This window comes from Physeter macrocephalus, chromosome 11, assembly GCF_002837175.3.
Source record: "Physeter macrocephalus isolate SW-GA chromosome 11, ASM283717v5, whole genome shotgun sequence".
Classification (NCBI taxonomy): domain Eukaryota; kingdom Metazoa; phylum Chordata; class Mammalia; order Artiodactyla; family Physeteridae; genus Physeter; species Physeter macrocephalus.
In genome coordinates, this window is record NC_041224.1 from 136,342,738 (window position 1) to 136,359,318 (window position 16,581).

General features: G+C 39.1%; 1 protein-coding gene across 1 annotated transcript; it reads right to left on the minus strand.

Annotated features, from left to right (window-relative positions):
- Positions 1 to 102: 102 nt before the first annotated feature.
- On the minus strand, positions 103 to 16,215 carry CNIH1 (cornichon family member 1). Its single transcript, XM_007102479.4, has 5 exons — positions 16,048 to 16,215; positions 10,711 to 10,779; positions 6,437 to 6,549; positions 5,035 to 5,178; positions 103 to 1,278 (listed from the first exon to the last, which is right to left on the minus strand). The coding sequence occupies exons 1-5, from the start codon at positions 16,126 to 16,128 to the stop codon at positions 1,251 to 1,253; spliced, it is 435 nt and encodes a 144-aa protein (XP_007102541.1). The 5' UTR covers positions 16,129 to 16,215; the 3' UTR covers positions 103 to 1,250.
- Positions 16,216 to 16,581: the final 366 nt, after the last annotated feature.

Here is a 16,581-nt window from a genome sequence, read left to right on the forward strand (position 1 = left end):
ATTATAATTTACCTGCCTTATAAGCAGCAGCAAAAAAAACAACTTATAAGTCATTTTACCTTAAAACATGCTGTTTCAAAAAGGAAAAAAATATTTTAAACATTTTAAGTTTCACAATAATTTTTTTAATTGGTAAGAAAAATGATGATGCTGTGCCATCAGTGTTTATGAATCTTGTCAAGTGACAAAAGAAGGTAATATGCTTAACCATTTAAAAATCTTCCTTTTTAGATCCAAGCATGGTATTTAAAAAAAAATGTAATACTCTACTATCTTTTTAAAAAATTGACAGTGATATGTCTTTATTTGGAATAAGCAAGTTTAAGAATAGCTATTTGTAATCTTTAAAACAATGCACTGAAAATAAGTCTTAATTTCAGAGTTTTATTGTATTGCACTAAAGGAACAGCAGGATGGTTATACAATGTTCTCTCTCATTCAGTTTTGAAAATCTAAAGTACTTGCAAACTCTTAAGAATATCTTTACCACCAGATTAGAACACAAAGTATAATAACCAATTTCTTAATAAGTAATGTCTCACAAATTAAAACACATTTAAAATAGCTTTAAATGCATTCATCACAAGTAAGTCAGCATATATTTTTGTATCATGTTCACTTATGCTTAAGAATTAAAGCAAGTATATTACTCTGGTGGAAATATGGGAAATCTCTCATTCATGCAATATACAGGGGTAATATTTCAAGTCAAAGGGAAAAAAATCCCACTCATTTTTTTAATGCATCCATATATAATCACCTACATGATAGCTGAGGAAACCCATGAAGTTTCCACAGGTCAGATATATATTTTCAATTCATCAGAAGCACCTGATATCTACAGCTAATTTATAATTAAATGGCATTTCAATAAAACCAAAATGAGCCCTACAACTTCTATAAACAAAAGCTTCCAATGGACTAAGGATAGTCAATAATTAATGCAGTCATTCAAGGGATTACGGCTGTTCCTTAAGGAGTGCAAGTTCAAACCTGTCAACACCAGAGGTATCATTTTATATTAATTTATATGTAATTCCATTTAAATTCTTTATCCGAGTATAACATATGAAAACAGTCTTTCCACAAGCAAAAAATGTGGAAACATTTAAAAAATAAGGAGTCATTTTTTAAAGTAACTGATCAGATTCCATAGGCTACTCTTGGAAACAGGATCTTGCTGGATAGAATCCCTTCGTTTGGTGGCTTTTTGCATGCACTTAACTGGACCAGTTCTTCTGAGTGTTGTTCTAAGAGCTCACCAAAACATAGATCATGCTGAAAAGAAGAAAAAGGCTATTGTTAACTCAAACATTCCTAATTATAAAAACTAAGAGCACCAAAAAGTTGAGTCTGTTTTATATAGCAAACTAGTTTGTGATATCACACCATCACAGAAAATGGAAATGGAAAGACCAATGAATGACAAGTTCACAGTATGATTTTAATCTGCATTTATGGACTTTTGCCTAAGGTAGGATTGGCTCAGTGCATGTGCTGTAGTTGTCCCCTATTTCCTTTCCAATTTTAGCAAGTAGAACAGCACAGCTGAAAGCTTAATGGGGATCAGAGCTTAGAGTAGCAATCCAAACAGCACACTGCTCCAGAGCTATGTCTAAGAATAGGAGTGAGCATCTCCAAGGGCTCACTTCATGCCAGGCCTTCTGTTAGGTCCTAGGAGGTAGGGTAGGTACCATTATCCCCATTATACAGACAGGAATGATCAAGGAACTTTCCCATTAGAGAAAGGCTCTAGACAATAGCAGCAAGGTTAAAAAAGAAAAGGGGACCAACAAGCAAAATAAAAAGCAATAACCATTTGATCCTACATGAAGGGCAAGGTGGGAGAGGCATGGTTCAAAAGCATGTGTGTCTAAATGGAAATACAAAGCAAGGAGGTGAGCAAACTTGATAGACTATTTTTTGCTATCATTATTTAATTAATAGACTTTTTAAAAGAGCAGTTTTAGGTTTACAGAAAAATTGAGCTGCAAGTAAAGAGACCTCTCATGGACCTCCCGCTCCCAGCACACAGACAGACATACAGACAGACACACACACACAGTTTCCCTGATTATTGGCATCTTACCTTAGTGTGGTATGCTTGTTACAACTGAACCAATATTGATACATCATTATTAACTAGAGTCCAGTGTTTACATTAAGGTTCACCGGCTGTTGTACATTCTGCAGGTTTTGACAAACGTGTATTTGCTTGGCAAACGTACCCACCCTTACAGTATCATACAGAATAGTTTCACTGCCTTAAAAATTATCTGTGCTCTGTCTATTCATCCCTCCCTCCCTGCTAATCCCTGGTGACCACTGATATTTTTACTGTCTCCATAGTGTTGCCTTTTCCAGAATATCATATATGTGGCTTAAAAATTATCTGTGCTCTGTCTATTCATCCCTCCCTCCCTGCTAATCCCTGGTGACCACTGATATTTTTACTGTCTCCATAGTGTTGCCTTTTCCAGAATATCATATATTTGGAATCAGACAGTCTGTAGCCTTTTCAGACTGGCTTCTTTCACTTAGCAACATGCATTTAAGTTTCTTTCATGTATTTTCATGACTTGATAGACCATTTCTCTTAATCTCTGAATAATATTCCACTGTCTGGATGGACCACAGATTAAATATGATGTTTATCCATTACTATTGCTTTTTTCTTTTTCTGGCCCCGTTGCCTGGCATGCAGGATCTTAGTTCCCCGACCAGGGATCAAACCTGTGCTCCCTGCAGTGGAAGCGCAGGTTTAACCACTGGACTGCCAGGGAAGTCCCTACTATTGCTTTTTAAAGAAAGACAATGGGCTTCGTTAAGGGCTGGGCTCACAGAGGTTCACAGACAGCCTGGGAGGGGGCCCAATGGGTCAATGGTCTTGGTGCCCGGCCTGAGGGCAGATGATGGAGACAGAGTGGACTTGTGGGCTCTCGCGATCCGGGCGACTGTTTCCATTCTCCTCGTGCAGACAGCTGGCTGTCCCTGGCTCTTCTCAGAAAGGCCTTTCAGGTGGGGGTGATACCCTAACTCCATCGATAGGCCTGGGACGTAGTTTGCTGCTCTTATGGGGGCTCGTGGCTGATATGACCCCCAGACTGGGTGTCTGCCCTTCTCTTTCTCCTCAGTCAAGGCGCTGTGTTGGCTGGGCCTCCTGCCTGGACACGTGTGTGTGTGCATGTGTGTTGACAGACAATTTAAAACAAATGAAGACCCCCAGACTGGGTGTCTGCCCTTCTCTTTCTCCTCAGTCAAGGCGCTGTGTTGGCTGGGCCTCCTGCCTGGACACGTGTGTGTGTGCATGTGTGTTGACAGACAATTTAAAACGAATGATGCAGTGCCACCATCTCCTGGTGAACATTTTCCCACAACTCTACATGTCCAATTTTATCATTTATTCAAGCATTCATTTATTTTCCTTCTTTCAACAAATATGTTTTAAGTGCCTACTATATGCCAGCACTGTTCCAGACACTTATTATAGAAACTAAAAACTGAAAATTAACAGAAATTAAAAGGACACATGGAATTTCACTTTTCAGAACTTTTTCACTATCTTTGCTTCATGTATGAACGTCTCTAGGTGTACTAACGGACACTCATTTTTCACAAATATAATGTCTAAAATCGTAAAAATACATTTTCCATAAATTTAAGTCTAGCACTTCACCCTTTTCCATAATGGAAATTAGTATGATGTAAACAAGAAATAAGCAAGTTTTCAAGTAACAAAAAGGAGAGGGAAGAGAAACTTAACTACTGCCAAAATTTCATCTAATACAACTAATTTTCTTCATATTTTGACAATCAGGTAGAAATTCCTCTCCTGTTGAGTATTTATCAATAAAAAATGGGAAAAGTGTATTTATAAAGCTTAAAGAAAAATTATAACTCCATACTCACTCGTGTCCATTTCTAGTTTTAATAAGCAGCCGTTTTCCTCCACCTACAGTACACCTAGAACACTGCCTCTCAACCAGGGCTGATTTTGCCCCACAGAGGGCATCTGGCAAACGTCTAGAGACATTTCTGGTTATTATGACTGGGGCAGGGGGAAGCTACTGGCATCTAGTGGGCAGAGGCCAGGGATGCTGCTAAACATCCTACAGTGCACAGGACAGCTCCTCACAACAAAGATTTATCCTGCCCAAAATATCAACAGTGCCAAGGTCAAGAAACCCTGACCTAGAGGAATGATGATATGAGTCCATCACAGTATAAAGGGAGGAAAATCAATAACTGCAGCATCAAGACTTCCCTGGTGGTCCAGTGGTTAAGAATCTGCCTTCCAATGCAGGGGATGTGGGTTCAATCCCTGGTCGGGGAACTAAGATCCCACATGCCTTGGGGCAACTAAGCCCACACACCACAACTACTAAGCCTGCGCGCCTCAAATAGAGAGCCTGCTTGCCACAAACTACAGAGCCCTTGCACTCTGGAGCCCGCGCGCCCCAGCTAGAGAGAAGCCCACATGCCATAACGAAGATCCTGTGTGCCACAACTAAGACCCGATGCAGCCAAAAAAATAAATAAATAATTTAAAAAATAAATAACTGTAGCATCCTATATGATAGAACTTTTCTTTCCTTCATCCCATTCGGGTCATGCAAACCAGAAAATAAAGGGTAGAGCATACAGTTTATGAAGAATGATAAAGAAAAAATTAAACATAATCTTGAGACAGACACTGAAGCCAAGCAGAAACTTTTTTGCAAACGCACACAGCCATGTCCTCTTGCTCTGCCATGGAGAATGAGGACTGTCCTTCACTGACTGTCTGAGACTTTGGAGAAGCAGCATCCCTGACCCAACTTTCTGCCTCTGAGTGCATATCAGCTGGTTGCCTTGACAAGTACCAGTTTATTCAATGTGTGTGAATTTGATAGTGTGCACTGTGCCGTTATCCGTACTACCGTTCAAGACATGAGTTATTCTTTAAGTGGATTTTAAGGTGTTCAGACCATAAAGCCTGCAAATGTTTCCAGCAGCAAAGTGAAATCATATTTTCGTTTTGTTTTTTAAACTTACCCATATAGGTAGTAAAAAAATGCTAGAAGATAAAAAGCTAATTTGCACCATCCTTCTTTCTGACAATATGCTAGAATATCTGCATTCATGATGGTTGTAGGGTCATAGAGTCCTGGTCCACTCATCACTGGTCTACTCATATACCTGTAATAAACACAGTTGATTAGCCACTCAGAATGGAAGCTAACCTTCAGGATGGAAAGGAGCATTCTTCTTCTCAAATAATATTTGTTACAATGAGAGGTGGTCCACATTGGGAAGCATACTTTTAGTTCTAGGTGGAGTTCTTTCCTTTTATCATCTTAATTTTAAAACTGGAGCCCCTAGGGAGGGTGGGAGGGAGGGAGACGCAAGAGGGAAGAGATATGGGAACATATGTATATGTATAACTGATTAACTTTGTTGTAAAGCAGAAATTAACACAGCATTGTAAAGCAATTTTACTCCAATAAAGATGTTAAAAAAAATAAAAAATAAAAAATAAAAATAAAACTGGAGCCCCTACAGAGAACAAGGTGGTTAAACAAGTCATATCTGGTCTCCTCTACACTTTCAGAAATCCAAGAAAATTAAGAATAACTGTAAAAAGGAAATACAATTTTTTCTTTCAACTTTTTATTTTAACATAAGAACACTTCACCAAGATATTCCAAACGTTCACATTTACCACACAGCTTTGTCCTTCTCTTTTCTGTTCTCTCTCTAAATACACGTACATTTTTTTCTGAGCCATTTCAGAGCCAGTTACAGATGTGAAACCACTTTACTCCTAAATACTTCTTCCGTATGTATTTCCTAAAATCAAGGGCAATCAGATTTTGACATGCCTATCTAAAACAAAACACTCTAATGCTACATAGATCAGATATAACATTTAGAAGTTACGAAATATGAATCTTTTATAAATAACCAAATTTAAAGTCATAAAGTAAACATGGAGAAAGAAGTTAGACACACACTGTACAATTTGATTTACATGAAGTTCAAAGATGGACAAAACTAATCTAAGCTGCAAGAGATCACTGGTTCTCCTGTGAAAGTACAGGACTAACTGATTGGAATGGGACACAATGGACTCTTCTGGGGGCTGGAAGTGCTGTATATCTTGATCTGGGCGGTAGTTTCACCAGTGTATACATATGTAAAAATCCATTGAGCTGTACACTTTAGACGTGCACACATTATCGTATGTAAGTTATACCTCACTTTAAAAAAACCCTTTAAAGAATAATAACATAAGCTCCATAAGAGGTATTAACACAGTTATTTGTGCATCCATGTGTTTTTAAAAATAAATGCCAAATAATTTTGTTTAGGTGACTAGCATGTAAGATAACCATATCAACCATAGTATAATTAAAATTTAATTAGGAAAAGTATTAGAAGTGTATCTAAATATTACCTCCAAATATGATATGCCAAGAGGGGCATATTGAGACCCAGTGTAAGCCACTCTGCTGCACAAAGAAACATGACACAGAAGAAAGCATGGATGAGGTACTCTGGAAGGACAAGCTGGAAGAAAAACACAAGCCAGTTATCAAAATGCCTTGGCATTAAATCAACTGCTAATTTGGAAAGCAGGTGGCAACTAAGTTTCAATAATGAAAAATCACTGTTTTCCTAGAATCAGAAATGAAAGATGCTACTGAGTTTTACTTCCATATTAAGCTTTTGAACAAAAGCAGGATTATATGCCAACTGACCAGAGGATATAGCTTGCACTAAAAGAATAAGATATAACTTAAAATTTAAAACCCAAACTCTTAGAGCAACAGGTTAAATTATACAAAGTTACCACCCAGATTGTTCAAACACAGTTATTTGCTAATCACTCAGAATATTTTTTCTTTCCACCATTCAAGAATGATGAAAATACAAAAATGAAACATCTGATCACATGCAACATGATATAAAAAAATCCACAAAAACAAAACTCCCCTTTAGAAGTTTACACATTAGTGTTTTTAAGCCTTTAAACAGAAACCAGGGATGTTACATATACAATATTTAGCAAACCACATCACATTACCACAAAAGTAATTTTTCAATGGAAAGCCAACAGCCAATAATCTCAGCACAGTCGGGGGGGCAAGAACATTAATATGCACAGATGCAAACGATGTGCTTTCTGCAATGTAGGAGGGAAAAGACTAAGATCTGAACCATGAAATTGGAATTCTCCCGGTTCCTGAGCTCCCATTCCTACAAGGCCTTCCTATTTCTTTCAGCCTGCTTTCTCCAATGAAGGGCTACAAACACAGCAGACCAGTAGAAGCTCAGAACTCAAAAACAAAATACATCTTTTGATAGCAGGGAGTATTAAGTGAGGAAAAATTAGTTCAAGCAAAATGCTTTTTATAAAATGACCAGGAGTTCATGCTTTACTTTAAATTATCTTTCTCATCCTACAGATTTCAGCCTAATGACCCTGTTAAATATAAATACCAAAACCTTTCATTTCAAGTTTCAGCCAAAGAGCTTCCTACAAGTCATAGCTGCAAAGCCAGTTTCTCAAATGTGCTGCACTGTCCCATCAGATCTTTCCTGAGGGGAAACTATAGCTGTAGAAATAATATATTACTTATTCAAGTCCATTTTCTAGTACTCCCAAATTACTTTTCCCGTTCAAAGCTGTAAAGCAAAGTTTTTAATTAATACTATTTTAAATAAAATTCCAGTAAAACCAATTAATCTATACCACTAACCAGATATTGTCTACAAATTTAAGTAATATAATAACAAGATAAACTCTGCACGTATATATAGACAAGTAAATAACATGGACCGTTAAGCCAGCGTTTAATTAAGATCAAAGTTAAACATCTGCAAGAAAATATCCATAGGAAAATCTTTGGAACACAAAGACTACAACCAGGACAAACCAAGAAAAATACATAATACATTTTATTAGGAGTTCTACTAAAGCTGCTGCTTATAATACTAGTTTAAATTAAAAGATTTTTCTTTAAAATATAATGAGCCTATTTTGGCCCTCTAAAAGCAAGTGATCTAACAATACAAATCATCATCCAAGTTTTCCAGACTAGGGTATGGGGAGAAACTGATTTTGAAAGCATGATCCGTACTGCTCTTAAACAATATTCTTTAATAAGAGTGATAATAAAGATAATCTGCAACTCTACCAGTTTTAATATGAAACAAATGCCACACTCCCTCCCTTCTCCTCAAAACAGTCCAGATACTTTTTCTATGCATCTCTCATGAAGACCAGTCCTCTTCAATCATTCTTTAATGACGAAATTTCCCCATTAGTGGCACAAAATGATTCCATTTAGGAACCCACATTTACACAAAAACTAGTATCCATAAACACCTCATGCAAATATGGCTGAAATGATAGTACTTAAACATGCAAATCATAATATTCTGTAGTTAAGGTTCACATTTTTAAATATAATGGTATTTGTCTTCCCCCATACTTTGGCAGAATTGTCAAAACAAATTTTCAATAGGGAAAACTGTCAGATGCACTGCTATTAAGCCAATTATCGGCACCCTATCCAAAACACAACTTGTGCTGGTGTAGAAACTTCCTTCCAATCCACTGCAGCATTAGGATGTCCCAAGCACAAAGTGAGAATTTCTTTCCATTAAAAAAAAGCCAAAAATCACACTCTATATTTTAAAATGAAATTAGTCCCTCTTAAGTTTATAGTAAATTAGGAAAATACAGAATCTAAACCTAAAAGAATCAGGCTGTCTGGGTTTGAATTCTGACTCTATGTTAGCTCTGTGACCCTGGGCAAAGTGCCTGAACCTCACTAAGCCTCAGTTTACTCTCCTATTCATGCGTATAATATACTCACCTCTTAGGATTGTCATGAAAACTGAATGAAAAAACCCAGGTAAAGATGCTTAGCACAGAGCCTAGCACCCAGGAAAGCCCTCATCTGATTTCAGCTATTATCATCTTCATCATCATTTGGTTATTTGAAGTAATGAAAAGCCAAAGAAGATAGAATACTATTAATAAACAGCCATCAAAAGGAGAAATTTCAGTTTCTTAATTTCTTGGTAACAATTAGTTTAAACAGTAAGTTGTTTTACAATGAACATTATTACTTTCCAGTGAGAAAGCAGATTCATCTCATATTTTGCTTCATAAGAGTAGAGAAACAGTAAGTTAATATTTTTAATTGTACCTACATCAAGTCTTACTGTAGCAGTTCTTTAGAGACAAACCAGGAATCTATTCCATCATGGCTATTTATCTAGGAAACAATGATAAAAGTAGCAATCCGGGCTTCCCTGGTGGCGCAGTGGTTGAGAGTCCGCCTGCCAATGCAGGGGACACGGGTTCGTGCCCTGGTCCAGGAAGATCCCACATGCCGCAGAGCGGCTGGGCCCGTGAGCCATAGCCGCTGAGCCTGTGCGTCTGGAGCCTGTGCTCCGCATCGGGAGAGGCCACAACAGTGGGAGGCCCACTTACCGCCAAAAAAAAAAAAAAAAAAGTAGCAAACCAACTTTATAGACCCTTTCCAAATAAAATCCCTCTAGCATGCTAGTGCTTTACAGTTTTACGCAACTATAAGTCTATACATGTTTTCATCTTCATTAAGTAATTTTTAAAGATGAATTATTACATTCTATTCCTTGAAGACATACTCACTGCTTTCTTACAAAAAACCTTTCAGTTTCTGACCAGTTAGGCAAAAATCAAACCTACAGGCTAAAGGAGAATCTTCCTGTAAACTAAATGAAGTCAAATATACATATAAAACTCCTAAGCACAACGGGGCCACATTATAACTAAATCCAGAAGAGCTCAGAACTTAGTGTAAGACAGGTCTGTTTTAGAAACTTAGAGTGGATATATACTAGAAATAACTATGTAGACATCTGTATACAAATTGTTATCCACCAAATTCTGACAGCATGAATCCAAAGGTAAGCCTTACTGCAAGATTCCAGAGCCTAAGAACAGAGCTATCCACCTAAAAGGCACTGAATAAACAGCTGCTGAAAGAATAAATAAATTCCAGAATAGACAAAACCAAAGATAAAAATAGATATGGTACTAAAGACTCCACCTACAGACTACCTCAGAGTAAGTTACAACAAAAGAAATCTCACCTATTAAAGTCATTTCATGTTAACCAACTTTCAAACACTGAACCTAATAATTTAATATCGAAGTGCCTATGGCTATAACATTTTTTTAAATGCATGAGCATTTAACAGCTTTCCCTACTTGACTGGGCCAGCAAGCAAACATTTGCATAAAATATGAAATTTCATGAAATCATAAACCTCAACAGGCATATGAACAAGCACACTGAACAGTTTACAAATACAAATGCCCTAACCCTCCCCATGAAATGAATGTAGCATTAAAACATTAAACTAAAAAGCAGTACACACCTTTAATGCAATTTTGACTCTTTTAATCTTTTTGACCTTTTCAACTGTCTTTGGCCGACAATGTAAAAAGCAGATTGGAAGAATGTTAGTATGACAGCTGACAAGATCACCAGCAGATTAATAATAGAATAGTCAAGCAGGACAGGAAAAAGAATATTTTTTAAAATTCTGCCTACTTCAAAAAGTACAAATTTATCATGCTACTGAGAATATTGGCCATTTTCAAGTTATATCAAGTTAAAAGCAAAAACAGTTTAAAAATCTAGAGAAATAGCCTATATTATAACTTACAGGATTCAGGGTATTACACTGGTCTATAGGATTCTTGTAATCGGTCTTCAGCTCATCAAATGCTATAATCTAAAATAAAAATAAAATAGTTAGGATCTCTCACTTTAATAAAAAGCAGCAATAAACCTGCCCATCAAACAATAACTGAATAAAGTTGATAGGACAAAAGCTTAAGTGTAGCAACTTTATATGTACCAGTTTACAGTAAACTCAATATATGGTCATTAATAAATAACTAGAATCACATTCAAAGAACTGAAAACACTTGTATATTGTTATCGTTAAAATGATCTGATATCACTGTGATAAATATCTTCAATTTTCAATTTTTTCAATGACTCCACTAAAGTTATTTTCTCTGCTTGAAATAGTCTTTCCCTCAGCCATAACTATTTACAGAAGCTCCTCTTTATCCTAAAAAAACATTTTTCCTATGTCAACTCCTCCATGTAGGTCTCCCTAACTCCCTTGGGCAGAAATAATTGCACGCCTGTCTAATCTCCACATAGCACAAGGCTTTATAACGCTATCAGGCTGGCATTTCTCATACTGGAGGAGAGGATTTAAGTTCAGGTTTGTGTCCCCCCACTAGACTGTGTGCCCCTCAGGGTGAAGTGTTTTTAGTCATCTGTGCATGTCCCTCCCTTGTCACAGTGTTCAGCGGGACACTAGAAATGGACTTGTATGCTTCAATTTGTTCCCATTTGTACCTAAACACGTACATTTCACGGTCCTGCTTCGATTTGGAAATTCAAGAAATAGCCTCAGAATAGAGGAACACTAAGAGAATATTAAACTTCACAGCCAGGACCACCACATACAGTACTGCAGTTTCTGCACAGAACAAAAGGCCAGGTGGGGACACAATGCCACGCACGCTTCTGCTGCCAAGCACCCTGGCATGGGCTCTGCACCAGGGGCTATTCAGGAGGGAGGACTTTTCTAATCCTCTGCCTCAAGAGGCATCTTATTCTAATTCACCTTAAGGCACCACATAGGCAAGAGCAGGCCTGTTTAAGGGCACTGCAAAAATGATCAATCTGACCACCTTTCATGTCCTCTGTATATTCCTACCACATGCAGGTCCTTTCATTTGGTCACCAAACTAAAGACTGAAGAAGGGTAAAGCCCAGATAAGGCCAGCTTCTCATGGTGTGATGAGTGAAACAGTTATAAATATGATAAGGGGAGAAAGATCTCATCCACTTAAAATGCATTGCAAGGACTTCCCTGGCAGTCCAGGGGTTAAGACTCCGTGCTTCCACTGCAGGGGACACAGATTCCATCCCTGGTCGGGGAACTAAGATCCCGCATGCCGTGTGGCGTGGCCAATAAATAATAAATAAATAAAATGCATGGCAAGAGTAAATCAACTATACTTTAATATAAGTAAATAAAAATTTTATATCATACGATTAAAAAAACAGCAAGAATCAAGAATGTTTCTGTCCACACTCTGAGAAGAAATGTGGCTTTAACATTTAAGGTCACTGAACACAGAACTTCAAAGGCAAAATGCACTAAAAATCAAATAGGGGTGACACACCACTTTGTGTCAAAATAAGAAGCCAAAGGCCCCAAGTTTATGGGGGAGCTATTTTAGTTGCTGCCACCAGTCACCCAGGGGACAAAGAATTTAATCTGCCCTTCCTCTGGCGGGTTAGGACTAGTATTTTTATATGTGAGACAGTGCTACTCAATATCACCAGTAATCACTGAAGTCATATATTTCTAGCTTTTAATATACTGGCTTACCCTGTTCAAATTCTTAGCTTCATAAAAAGATGAGTTATTTTAATTTCTAGAATTTTATAAAATTACCAACCTGGCCTAATAAAAATTTTAAAGAAAGTAGAAATAGAAGGAAAATAATTAAACATTAAAATGTAAGTTCCATGAGAGCAAAGATTTTTGCTGTGTTCACTGCTATGTCATAGGGCTTAAAATAGTGCCTGGCACCTATATAAGTGTTCAATCAGTATGTACTGAATGGGACTTCCCCAGTGGTCCAGTGGTTAAGAATCCGCCTTCCAATGCAGGGGATGCGGGTTCGATGCCTGGTCAGTGAACTAAGATCCCACATGCCCCAGGCCTCAACTACTGAGCCTGCATACTCTAGAGCCCATGTGCCACAACTACTGAGCCCGCACGCTTCAACGAAAGACCCCGCCTGCCGAAACGAAGATCCCGCCTGCCGCAACTAAGAGCTGACTCAGCCAAATAAATATTAAAAAAATATATTTACTGAATGAAAGGGGGAAAAAGGAAAAAATAGTCCTATGCTTAAAAAAAAAGTACAGAACTCACCAAAAAGCATTTTCCTTTGCTAATGACCCCTAACACATATAAATATTAAAAATATAAAAGTACAAATAGAAGATACTAATTTCTGATTATTTATGGATATAATTAGTCAATTACCTGACATTAGCTGTGATATATTCCCAATGCATTTTTTTTTTTTTTTTTTTTTTTTTCGGTACGCGGGCCTATCACTGTTGTGGCCTCTCCCGCTGCGGAGCACACGCTCCGGATGCGCAGGCTCAGCGCCCCCTGCATGGGCAGGCGGACTCTCAACCACTGCGCCACCAGGGAAGTCCCCAATGCATTTTAGTAATAACGTTTAAGACAAGGACTGTGATCACAAATACAATTACTTCCCTATAACAAGATCCAATTTACTAGCAGAGTATGAAACTTGTGCTTTAACTTTTTTCCCACTGAACGGTTTCTTCAGGTGATTTCAAAGGATCTTTTAATGCGCATGTTGCTGAATGGGTTTCTGTTTGAGTGCTATAAGCTAGAGCTGTCAAAACTCTTCTGAAAAGATTCTTAAACTAGTGGTTTTCAATTCTGTGACTGTGGGTCTGGACAAAGGCGTTCACAAAGTTTTCCACAAAAGTGCAAAAAACAAACAAACAAACAAACAAAAATCCCTAAAGAGAGCAAACTACACAATTCAGGATACCTTCAAATTCGATGCACATCTTTGGGGAATGACTTCTGCATTTTTAGCTTTCAAACAAATCTATACTCCCAACTCTATTCTCCAAAAAGCATCAATCACATGAATTAGGACTAAACTGACAGACGTAACCATCAGCATAAAAAAATCCTCCATACAACAATTAACATAAACTGGATTTTCTGAATTTATACTTGAAATTTCTAGATGAGTCTTCTGACAGATACTTAAAATGACCTAAGAAGATAAACCGGGGACCTCCCTGGTGGCGCAGTGGTAAAGAATCCACCTGCCTAATGCAGGGAACACAGATTCAAGCCCTGGTCTGGGAAGATCCCACATGCTGCAGAGCAACTAAGCCAGTGCTCCACGACTACTGAGCCCACGTGCCTAGAACCCATGCTCTGCAACAAGAGAAACCACCGCAATGAGAAGCCCGTGCACCGCAACGGAGTAGCCCCCGCTCGCTGCAACTAGAGAAAGCCCGCGTGCAGCAACAAAGACCCAATGCAGCCAAAAATAAATTATTTTTTTAAAATTAAAAAGAAAAAAAGTTTTTTAAAAAGAAAAGAAACTGAAGGTTACATAGTTAACAGAAAAATTAAAACTATATCTTTATTTTATTTATTTATTTTATTAGAATTTTCTATTTTTTCCCAAAGGATGCACAATCCTCTGAACTACTAGAAATCCCTAAGGATATAAGCTCTCCACTAATCTGTGGAGTACAAACAAATTTTTAATTCTGTAACAGGACTTAAAATCATCTACTTCACCCAAACACATATTCATTTAAATTACCCATTTTTTTCTTTAAAGTGCAGTTCAGGTTTTCTTAGCAAAACACAATCTAGTTCAAAATGTAAGCCATCTACAGCTCTCTTCTAAGAATCCTCATCAGCTCAGAAAACAGAGTGCCCATCAAGCAGGAGGTGATTAAATCCTCATCTACAAATGGCAGGGAACCACACATTTCAGTTTCATCAAAGGCTTACTAAGGCAGAACTAGTTTGCATCCCAAATTATCTTTACTTATTGTCTTTATTCCACCAAAGAAGAGCCCAAAATGCTCTTCAAGTTATGGGTTCCTACTGACAAAGCATTTTGAGGGAGTAGCCTACATAAGCATTCCCCCACTACACAAGCAGTTGGGTTTCAAATAATTATAAATGTAATTACACTCCTTAGCAAAAGGGAATGGATTTGAGAATTTTTTTTTTTTTTTTTTTTTGCACAAGACACTGCTACCACGTAAATCACTCTGCCCCTGTATGTTCCATAACAAATCCCTGCTATGGGCATGATGAAACCTGACTGAAAGTTTACATGAGAGTGAACATGCCCAATCATTCAAACTAAGACCAATATTCCAGAAGGTACTAGAATATGGAGGGCAGAGCAAAAATAAGATAAATTTTTAATGAATGCTTATGTCCAAAAGGCTGCTTCTAATTTTGTGTTAGAGAAACAGGAATCCTTAAAAATCTCTTGTATTTCACAGGGAACTTAACTTGTTCCTTACAGGGACCAGTAAGGATGTGCTTCTGTCCTGCACCATGATGTGATTAAAAGAGAAAAAAAAAAAAAATTATCCTAGAGAAGCGTAAGGTTTCTGAGCATTTTCAAAATCAAATTAAAACTACCTCTACTAAATCAAGCTACTCCGAACACAGAGGTGGCTAGGAAGTCTCTCGAGAAACCTGTCGGTCAAAGTATCATTTAGGGGGAAAGTTCGGAGATAGCGGTCAACAAAGTAATCAATTCAACCGGCATCAAAGTTCACCAGGAGACAATGCCGGGGGCGGGGGGGTGATTCTTCTTGAAGAGCACCCAACAAGTGCCTGAAAAGTAGAGCTGGAAATTTATCTAAAGTAGGTTATAACTACCTCATTTGGGCCACACTCCTGTGGACACCAGAAAACAAAGGCAATCTGCATTAAATAATAATATTTCGGCAAACTTCATTCCGGCTCAGCACGTAGCACGCCCCTCTGCGCCCTTGACATCCTCCCGAGGGACGAGGGAACGCGGGGATGCGGCGCCGGCCAGCTAAGCGCTGTCCCGCAGGGCCCGCTCGGACCGCGGCCGCCCCACCCGGCGAGGGAGGAGTAGCGGCGCGCGCGGCCTGCGGCAGGACACAGCGGTCGCAGCCAGCCAGCCGCCGGACGCCTCAGCTCCTCCTGGACCTGCAGCCCCCGGTTCGCGGACCGAGGGCGCGCAGGGCCCTGGCCGCGCGGCCGGCACCGCCCCGGCCTGGCCCCATTCCCGGTTGTGCGGACCTCCGAGGGCCGTGGCCGCCCCGACCACAGGCCCGGGACGAAAAGAGGCTGCGCCGCCACCTCGCCCTTCTTTCCCCGGCCCCGGCTACTCACATGCCAAATGGCGAAGAAGATGAGTGCGGCGGTGAGCAGCAGCGCCAGCATGTAGCAGAAGGCCGCGAACGTGAACGCCATGGCCGGGGAGGAGGAGCAGGGAGCAGCGCCGGAGCCAGCGGAGAAAGGCGGCGCAGGGCTCTCTGGGTAAAACCATTCACTTCCCGCGACCACAACCCACACCGCCGCCTCTGCCGCCGCCGGGGCGCCAGCCCTCCCAGCACGCCTGCGCACCAACCCCGGTGCAAGGCGCCCTCCGGTGGCCGGAGTCCGCCATGCACTTGTATTGTCTGCCTAGAGGATTAATTTATTTTGCCTACTTCGCTCCTTTATTCTTTGAACAAATATTCATTGACTGAGTGCCAGTATGTTCCAGGTACTGTGCTTCTCCTTTGAGATACAAAGGTGAGTAAAATAGTACTGGCACGGAAAGAAGTTAGTATAGTACCGGAAATGAATACGTAAATAAATCATTACAGTATTATTACCTTGTTAACGGAAGTCTGCAGCATGTTATGAAAGGTCAGAGCAGGC

Coding starts and splice junctions, on each gene's coding strand:
- CNIH1 (XM_007102479.4), bottom strand. CDS start 16,128: ATGGCGTTCACGTTCGCGGCCTTCTGCTACATGCTGGCGCTGCTGCTC. Junction 10,780..16,047: donor TCTTCTTCGCCATTTGGCAT/GTGAGTAGCCGG, acceptor TTTTTATTTTAG/ATTATAGCATTTGATGAGCT. Junction 6,550..10,710: donor AGTGTAATACCCTGAATCCT/GTAAGTTATAAT, acceptor TTTTTCTTCCAG/CTTGTCCTTCCAGAGTACCT.